The 10231-nt window shown below is 34.0% G+C and overlaps 2 protein-coding genes across 9 annotated transcripts in view; one reads left to right on the forward strand and one right to left on the reverse strand.

The window, feature by feature from the left end:
• Positions 1 to 7835, reverse strand: part of LOC145934896 (uncharacterized) — a 31969-nt gene extending 24134 nt beyond the window's left edge. For 3 of the 8 annotated variants that reach the window (XM_083035759.1, XM_083035758.1, XM_083035752.1), the window contains exons 1-4: positions 4976 to 5365; positions 3324 to 3935; positions 2546 to 2741; positions 1230 to 1394 (exon numbers count right to left, since the gene is read on the reverse strand). In XM_083035759.1, coding sequence (XP_082891885.1) covers positions 1230 to 1394; positions 2546 to 2741; positions 3324 to 3692 — 730 coding nt within the window. In that variant the 5' untranslated portion in view covers positions 3693 to 3935; positions 4976 to 5365. Of the gene's footprint in view, positions 1 to 1229; positions 1395 to 2545; positions 2742 to 3323; positions 3936 to 4023; positions 4081 to 4975; positions 5366 to 5747; positions 5998 to 6944 lie in introns of those variants that run through there. The other 5 variants (XM_083035755.1, XM_083035754.1, XM_083035756.1 and 2 more) reach the window with 5 other exon arrangements.
• A 473-nt stretch (positions 7836 to 8308) lies between these two features.
• LOC145934900 (uncharacterized) lies at positions 8309 to 10092 on the forward strand. Its single transcript, XM_083035773.1, has 2 exons — positions 8309 to 9473; positions 10001 to 10092. Exon 1 carries the CDS (start codon positions 8437 to 8439, stop codon positions 9451 to 9453), a length of 1017 nt encoding a protein of 338 aa, XP_082891899.1. The 5' UTR covers positions 8309 to 8436; the 3' UTR covers positions 9454 to 9473; positions 10001 to 10092.
• The last annotated feature ends 139 nt before the right edge of the window (positions 10093 to 10231 follow it).

Genomic DNA, 10231 nt, shown 5'->3' on the forward strand with positions numbered 1-10231 from the left:
TCTCGCGCGCATTCTTCATCCCGAAGTTCATTCCTCGAGTTCATCGCGCCGGTTGAACGCCGGTAACTTTAGCGAAGGGCCGACACACGGGGGAAAAGTTCCGCATATATGTCTCTCTCCGTTGGCGCGAGTGCAACACCACCGCGAAACTTTATCAATGACGCCACGTCGGAACTTCGTACGCGGAGCATGCGTGCGACCCTCTGATGGAGAGACGCGGCAAAGTCTAATTATTGATCACCGCGTCGCCGCATATGAAAGCTCGTTTCTTCGCGTTTCGTCGGCAACTTGACGCCACGATTTCCTCGCGATACTTAGACGGATCCTCGCGAACAGCTAGGCCGATATAGGTATATTACGCTGAATTTTTCTAGCTTACATTCTCCGCACGATATTCTTTCGTAGGTGACAATAGTATGAATGTAATACGACGATATGAATGTAAAAAAAGCTGAAGAATTTCTAACGTTCTATGTCGCAAAGGAAACAATAGAATTGAGATAAAGGATGCTGTTCTAAGAATTAAGTATCGATATGAAGCTCTTAATCATATCTTTTAAGACTAATTTGAAATTTAATGAGGCTCACATAGCACGTGAAAAATTATTCTGAGTTTAAATATACTCCCCGAACTTTGCGCTTATTTAAAGGGTAAAGTTAAAAAGTAGGAAATACTTAAGCCTACTTAATCTTCTAAAACCTGGGATTACGTTTCTGTGCTCTGGCAATGCTTTTGTATTTTTTAACAGCTTTTATAGGATATTCCGGCCCAGAATAGAGAGTACGTTTCTTTCCTCAGAATTACCATTTACGTTACGTCATAAATTTGTAATTGCAGACAATATCTTTGAGAAAAGGGATCTCTTTCAACAATCTAAAAAAAAAAACTGCGCCGAAAATCTTCGAAGGGTACGAATAACTAATGACGGTCTTCTCTCTGCATAATTAAAATGGTTTGCAGAAAAAAGAGTAATTGCATAAAGAAAGATATTTCATATCTTTTTTCATTCACAAATATTGATGATTTTTAATTAAATTAATTAAATAATGATAAATCGGTTAAATTAAAGATTAATATTAATGATAAATTGCTTGAATTTTTTAGAGTCATACACACGTGACTAGAAATTTTATGTTGTAAAATTTAGGAGCTTGTGATAAACATTGAATGGTTTTCAAGAAAGCTTCAAGCATTAACGCAAAATATTTTAAGGGGAATATTTACTTACATCGCTTAGCGCTGTGTGCTTGTAAGTAAGCCGTGATAATATCGTATTGTTTGTCACGTTTGGAAATAAGATAATCCTTTCGACGCAGCTGACGGATAAGTAGTCCGCCTGTGTGAATGATGTGATCATGTAGAGTCACAAGCAGAATCTGCAGCTCATCCTTTCCTAAACATAAAATTATCCTTTTTAGTGTATAATATTTATATTTAATAAAATAGTTTCATTTATGTTTTAACAGAGATAAAAATTTAATATTATGGTAAACGAGCATGTAAACGATTTAAGGTGTAATTATAACAGTAACGAATTTAATAACACTCTTATTACTTTCGCTTTTATATCATAAAAAATGTATATAAGCTTTCATTTTCCATTGTGTTGTCTTATTGGAACACAGTTAATTCGAAAATCCTGAAAGCGCGAAAGATACAAAAGCGTGGATATTGCAAACGCATTAAATGACCGTACACGTTATCGCGACAACCGGTTGCATTATTCATAAAATCAAAGGTTGCACGATCGAAAAATCTTTGAAAGAAATTCGTAAGACGATAATTCAGTGAATAATAATGGCGTTATCAGAAAAAAGGAGTGAGAGGAGAAATGCGTGAAGCAATTCTCTGTTTTTCCCCTTTGTCATTATTATAATATACTATCCTATAAAACGTAATTTTATTATAGAACCTTACATTACAGCTGTTCGACAGAAAGCTGTTTTAGCTATTTTAATTAAAAGAAACCAGATTCCCCCATGCTTGTAATATTGTTTAATATAATAAATATGTAGTATTGACTTTTGCTATATTATAATATCAAAGAAGAATGAGAAATCGTTCAATCGTGAATAAATAATCAAAGAGCATTGCAAGCTTTTATTGTTCTAGAATATAATAAAGAGAGATTTCGAGAAGAGAGAGAAAGAGAGAGAGAGAGAGAGAGAGAGAGAGAGAGAGAGCTTCTAGTTTTGAGAAGATTCAGCACCCTTATCAAACTCATTTATGCACGGCTGCAAAGTAGAAATTCAGATCTTTGATGTTATTTACAAAAGATGGTCTTTAAGGAACAAAATCTCTGCATTTTAGAGAAATTCAAATGCTACCTATATTTTTCATAGGAAAGGATTTAATATATATATTTTTTTTGTTTATTTAGCGTACTATGTAATAATTTTTATATATTTTTTTATAAGAGCGCCGCTGGCAATGGATCGCGTTGCTTATTATCGGGAATTTAAATCGTCAAGATGGATGCGAGCTTTCATGCGTGCCTATTTTTCCGCGACGCTTATTTATTCCGCTCGTATTGAATTATCTTACTTTTCAATAGCAGACGAGCTTTCTGCAGATATTGATGTTGCGCGCATGGTTTCAAGGACGATGCCGTTGATTCGCTTTCTGAACGTCCCCTGTCGCCCATCGGAATACCATAAATGTCCAACAATAGTTGATCCACTAGTGAGGTAATCATAATTTCTTTCTGCGGCGGCGAGCAGGATAGAGGTGGCGGGTATATCTATAATAAAATCAGAGACCATGTATTGGAAATGTTCCTTTCTGGGAAAATAATGTAGAAGAAATTAATATAAAGCGACACTGATAACGATACATCTAAGTTAAGAGAAACGAAAAAAAAGTGACTTGACTGTTCATTTTATATATTACTTCCTGCCGAAGCTATTGTTTTCAAGTTTCGTGTTATACATATTATATGGCTATCTAAGTCTATATTGTCAGCACATCTAACTTATATTATCATCTATAAAATCGTGAGATAAAATTTTAAAGCGCGATGAAGAAAGTATTTGAAAAGTTTAAACTGTAGATATTTTGTTATAACATATATACACGTCTCAAAATACGACGTATTTATTAACAGATAAATTTAGAAAGCTTCTCCTTTTAGACTAGGAAGTCTAATCAGTTTCAAATAGATACATATTCCAACTCCTACAACTTCGCATGCTAATGCCTAAGTCAACATTCTCAAACCAGAACAAGTAGATATCCATTCAAAGTAAACCCGTCTATATCACTAGCTTACAAGACTTCCTGATGAGGCCCGATTGATCTCGAATCGCATTATGGGAACGTTTACCTTGGGCCTTTTGGCGATCGTGTCACGATTGTCAGCATTCTCATAATTAAACGTGATGCTAGGCTCATCCCCCGCAGACTTGTTGCGTCTTTTCCAGTACGATCTCGTGATACCGGCGCTTCCGGTCGGTTGTTTACTATTCAGCTTCATGAAATCTGGTCCGTCCAGAGTTCGTTGTATCAGGTTGCGCCTCCGCTTTCTGTGCTCCGATAGAAAAGCGTAATTGTCCGTCTGGCAAACCCGATCCCACGTCTGCTGGGTGACGTAGACATCGCCGAATACGCGCTCGTTTTCCACCGCGATACATTTCACGCGGTAACTGATTTCCGCGTACTTCCTCAGCGGCATCACGTTGTAGCTCGTGATCATCGCTGAAGATTCTGGCGTGTTTCGTATATCGAATGTGTGCACGTGTATATCGATTCCACCGCGATCACCACTGTTGTTCGAATCTCAAGTTTCCCGCATCGCCACCGTCACATTGGCGAACTTTACTGCACCACGCATAAGCCGTAAAGCGCATTCGATCAATCTCCGGTTGCCTTTGTTGCCGTGCTTCCCGCAAGTTTAACTCTCATACACGTGACAGGAAAACAATTTGCAACGGCATACCTAAATGTCGTCGATCATCGATATGATGTTATATTAATTAATTCACATTTACGATAACAAATTAGGTTAAATACTATTTTTTATTTACCGAGAATTTATATTTTTAAGATCCTGTCTTTATTACGGGCATAGACTGAAGATTCTTCTGTTTGAAAAAATTTGCCATTATTTGGTGATAAGCATTATCACTCCATCTTTGTAAGTCTTTGTAAATGACAGTTTTTATGCAATGCATATTAAGATTTATATGAAGTGCGTGAAACATTTATATGACATAAATTTGTGAATACAGCAACAAGAATAATTGGAGATTAGAGATGCTGTAATATAGATACATTACATATACAATGTTGCAACCGCATACCAATAGATAACCTTGGGACTAATTGCAGGATATGAGATAATATGAGAATGTTGATAATTTCCTTTATATCATTTATTATTATTATATAATATTTATCGTTATTTTTTTTATATATATACTTTGCCAAATCTGAATGTTAGAAATTATTTAAGCCGTAAAAAATATATCAGTAGATTTTTGTAAATTGCTTTAAAAAAGACTCATTGATAATATTTATCATTGTCAAATTATGACAAAAAGATAATCTCGAGTCTATGCACAAGATAAAAATGAGATTGTGAAAATAAAACACTTTTTATATTGTTTTGTATGTGTGCGTGATGCAAATATATTATTATAACGTATGCGATAAAATAACAAGAAATAAAATAATTTTATAAGATTTAATTTATCCACAATTACATCATGTAATGTAATTAATGAGCAGACTAACTTTTTGCATCATTGAGAACAATTTATGACATGTCGTTTATTTAATCTATTTTTGATATAATTTATTTTTATTTTGATACTTAAAAAGCATAAGCACTATAATTATAAAACGTAGCACTAATTTGCATTTCACTGTGCACAAATTTTATATTTAATGAATTTTATTTTTTTAAAAGTGGTTACAGCTATAATAGAAATGTTTTCGCAGAAACATTCTATTTTAAAATAATAGATAAATACATACACTGTAAAATTGCAATTTGAAAACCTGTATACATAAACGCGAGTATTTTGAGATCTTCCAATTTCTTGCGCATATGATGTATTTCTTATCACAAGCTAGTAATTCCCTTCTGGTAGCCAGACCACAACTGGAAGTGCCGGTGATAATAATCGTTTCATTAAGTCTATACCTACACGCATGTTGTATCGCTTAGTTAATGGAGGTGGAACTGAAAGAAACGGAACGAATATCTTTATATGTATATTTGCATTGCACACACAACGTAACGTAAATCTATAAATTAAACATTCTCATTATTCAGTTCTTTTTCGAGGCAATTTGTTCTCCTTTTTTTAACGCGCGCTTTTATCTATCGTATAAAATTCTTAAAATGTTTATTCAGAAAATATCGAAATAATCGATAGTTATTGTTCATTATTTTATCTGAAAGCATTAAAGTAAGCAATCATATTGTAGCATATCTAATCATTATTGTGATTTATTTTTTATTTCGCAAAACGATAGAATTTTCTGTCATATTTTATTCTTATTTAATAAATTACGAAATTATGCTTTATTTTATGTTAATAATCTCATTTAAATTAAAATACTAAATCTAATCGTTAATATTTATTATGTGATGAAAATTGGTATTAGCTCATTTATAAATAATATTATTTTTACAAGAGATAATTCGGCAATGTAGGTTAAGCGAGGTTAAAATAAGATGGAGGATGTTTGTTTCACGTAGAAAGAAAATAAACTATTCATGTATTATCACACTTTGCCTTACTTAACGATAATTTACCGCATTTCACTATTGCTGTCCTCGAAATGAAGAAAGATCATTTCCATTATCGGTGTTGTGTGATAATATAAATGGCGCAGTGTATAGCGTAAACTCTTGCTTGAATGCAAAACACTGTCCGATCGCCTTATAATCATTCACCTGGTAAGTCTGTTGACCCTAATCTGAGAATTGTTAGAGGGGGCCCGTATCTATGTTTGTACATAAATTTCCATTTCCGTGCTTGAAAATTTAACTACAAAAGTTTGAAAATGTTTGCCACAATATATTTCATATAAGAAAGTTTATTATAATTTATTAGAGAATGCATAATTTATATTTTATAGAATCTCCCATAATTGCTAAATAATTCATATAAGTTAACTATATTTTATTGATTATATATATATATATATATATATATATATATATATATATATATATATACTATTTTACTGCATTGAAGATAAAAAGATTTAGCTTTATTGTGTAAGAATACAAAATGAGAGAAAAAGAGAGAGAGATCATTTAAACTATATTTAAATTAATGTTACATGTATTAAATATATTATGATATAGAATATACAACAATATATAAAACATACATATATGAAACATAAAATAATTTTTTAACAATATGTAAAAGTTTTATTTAATTTTGTGAAAAATTTTATTTACATTTTTAAAATATATAAAATGTATAATATGTAAAAATTTTGAAGTAAGTACTCGCACGTGCGTTCATGTTTGTACAGCGTTGAAAGCTGTTGGTTACATAATAGCGTTAATATACGTCGTATATATTGTTTAGCTTTAATTTATTAGGTGACACGCATGCATAGGTAATAATAATGATTATTACATGACATGTTAGTAATTTATCATGAAACGACAGTAATCCATTTTGCGTTGTCGACTAATTCGACACGTCGACACGTGCGATGGATATTTAAATAAAACATAAAATTATACAAACTTTGTGATAATTAAAAATCTCTTACTTTATATTTTAGTATAGATATTGTATACACATTTACACATTTTTGTTTAATCGATTGTGCGCTTTATATATCGTTTCCATAGCGACCAAGTAATCATGGCCGACTTTTAGGAGTGAATTTAAGCGTGCAGTGTAATTGTTGAAGATCATCTGATAAAATTCAGATATATTGTATTAAATTAATAGAGAAATGGTAGACGTACCGTGCTCTTGTAGTGACGAAAAATTTCCGGATTATCAAGGTGAAAAATCGTCCGCACTTGGTCTGCGAACTGACGAGGTTTACCGAACTAACAATCTTCCATCAAGATTCCTATATCCAAGTAAGTTCTAAAAAGTAATATCAACTTTTTAGAGAATATTTCAAGTTAAATTCTTGCAAAACGTTCAACATATATGTGGAAACAAGTGTTGAGTGAGGAATTTTGTTTTTTTCGGACGAAATTTGATGCCATTTACATATTACCTTTCTCAAATTCAATATTGTAAACACAATTACGTAATACGAAGCCGTTGATCTTTTTTACAATCGAAGTGCTATATAAATTCGATATTTTTTCTACGCGCTTCCTACATATATCCTACTGATACATTTTCGAATTTTCATTCGTACAAAACATGAAGAATAAAAAGAGGTTGTATAATTATTGAGTTGAGTTACATCAAAATACAAAATTTTTAATATAAATGCGAAAACAGCACGTTACTTCGTAAATAAATAGATATAATACGTCTTACTGATGGCGGAATTATTTTCTGAATACGTCAGCGAATGCATTGTAGTTGTAGGTATTTTCTTATACAAGGATATATCGTTTCGCTGCATATATTTTGGTCAGAGAAGTCACAAGTAGCTAGCATGATAATGTTCAGCTATTAATAAGCCGACGCGGAGCCGATCACTGCACCCGTCGAATCTTATCTGCCTACGAGCATTTTTATATGTGTCCCAATGAATCTCTTTTGCAAGTAACTCGTCTCTCGAACCATACACAAAGTTAATATATGCGGACCGAGCGGCGCCTGAATTTTTTATCGCCGCACGTTGTGAAGTGTGATATTCTGATATGGTTTTATTATTCATCACTGATAATTTCTTGTCGTTTTCCGGCACATACATATATCGTCTGTTTATTGTATTGTGCAGAAGACGTTTTTATGCAAAAACGTTAATTTATATCGGCATTGAAAATTTTCTTAAAAAAACAATTTTACCAAAGTGTTCTTGTTCAAAATAATTTGTATTATGTTACGTTTTTATTAATTTTATTACGATAGCTTATATTAAACTTATCGTTATCAAACGATAAATACATATTTTAGCATTCAATAAAAATGTCATTATCTTATTTATTTATTAATGTTTTTATGAATATTAATTAATTTTAATTACATTTAATTTCGAGAAGCCATATGTCTTTTAAAATTTTCGCGTAGTTAACTAATATATTTCAAGGAAGAGTTATATTATTGGAAGATAACTTTTATCCGCGCGCCGTTATATAGGGACCCCGATAGTTTATAAATTAATTATTAAATCTAAGATAATGCGAACTGTGTTATGGCGTAGTATAGCATATATGCATGTGGGCAGTTTATCGTTGATATATATTCATCTAATAATATCTTGAACCACTCTGTGTACGCGAAGAAACCTCCGACGAGGTCAGTTCACACTCAGCCTCCGAGTGCACCATGTGCTTCTTCCTCTTTCTCATTTATCTCCTCTTATCGGGCAACGTTGCGATCGTTTTCACGGAGGAGGCTGACTGTCAGGTTTACAATCACCTGCATATCTGTTTGGAGAACGGCGACGTTCTTCGCGACGTCGCGTTCGAGGACGTCAACGCCGTTCAGACGATCGAGGACATCGAGCTACACCTGGAGAACCTCGGAATCGTTGACGTCGCTAGGAATGCCTTCATCGAGGTCAGCAACTCGTCCGCTCTCTATATCCGCGACAATCGATTGTCGAGTATCGGCCGACATTATTTCGGCGCTCTTGACGAACTCACCTATTTAGACCTGAGAAACAACACGATCGTTAACGTGGAGGAGGGCGCTTTCGCGGGGCTGAGCAGTTTGGAGACTCTGTTGCTGGATCACAACAACATCTCAACCTTCCGACCCGGCGCGTGGAAGGGTCTCTCGGAGTTACACGAGCTCTACATCACCAACAATCGCCTCGCACTGCGGAGAAACATGTTCAAGGGGCTTAGGCAGCTGGAAACGCTGGTGTTGGACTCGAACGACATATCGGAAATACCGATCGGCGCGTTCAACGGGCTATCGCACATAGATCTCCTCTATCTGTCGCGTAACAAGATCTCGTCCCTGCACCCCGACGTGTTTCGCGGTCTTAACGAGATAAACGAACTCGACTTGGGCAGAAATCGATTGAGGGCGATTCCCGCCGGTATCTTTCGACACATGCAGTCGCTGAGCTCGCTCTGGCTGAACGGCAATCAATTGACCGTGCTTAAGTCCGACAGCTTTCAAGGTCTGGACAATTTACTTTTCCTGTTTCTAAATAACAACGATATCCGTTACGTGGACATGGCGGCGTTCGCGAGAATGAAGAATCTGACTGTGGATCCTGGTTTCAAGATACGCGATTCTTTAGCGGACGATCTCGGATTAATTCACGGTCAATATCGGTGCAGTAGCGTGTCGTATCAAATACCGTACGATTGTACGGAGATTGATTCATAGGCTCGAGAAGGCTAGAACTCGTAAGCGAGATGTTTCTATTTACAAACATAGGGGAAATCGAGAAATGTTTTATATAATATAATAATATGTATACTTTATAACAGTTATACTTATCATAAGCAATTAATGCTGAGTTTACTTTTGTACAAAATTAAAATAATAACACATACTTTTTTTATAAATATTATACGATGAAAATTAATTAATCGCTAAAAACTTACAACAAATTTATTACTATTTTTTTTAGCAAAAAGAGAATTGTAAATGTAGTTTGCACAAAAATTACATATTATATTTGAACATTATGTGTATAAAATATTACAAAATGAAGAGCTTAGAGATTTAAAGAGATTTAATGAATAGTCAAAGAGACATAGATGAACGCGATTATAAATCTTAATAATAATTTGCGAAAGAAACAAAAACAAGATATATTTTATATGATATATAAAGCTACGTCAAGCTTGTCAAATATTATAGAGATCGATGCACTATCGATGCATGCAGTGCACATTAATTATTTATTAATCGTTAACGACTTCCGCAGGAGGTTTTAAAGGTTACGGTCAAGATAATCCTCCTCCTCATCTTTGCTACTGGAAATCTTCCATGGATTACGGCTGGTACGCACCGACAATTCATACAGTGCCGACGACATATTATCCCCGAAATCAATCTTTTAGTGCCAACCTTAGCCGCGCGGGAATGTACAAAAATTGTTCTCTCAACACAGAACTCGACAAATCGTTGTTTTAGATTTTACATCACTTTGTAACTC

The sequence above is a fragment of the Prenolepis imparis genome, unplaced genomic scaffold (assembly GCF_030444845.1).
Source record: "Prenolepis imparis isolate NDT839.2.m4 unplaced genomic scaffold, iyPreImpa1.0 SCAF_4, whole genome shotgun sequence".
Classification (NCBI taxonomy): domain Eukaryota; kingdom Metazoa; phylum Arthropoda; class Insecta; order Hymenoptera; family Formicidae; genus Prenolepis; species Prenolepis imparis.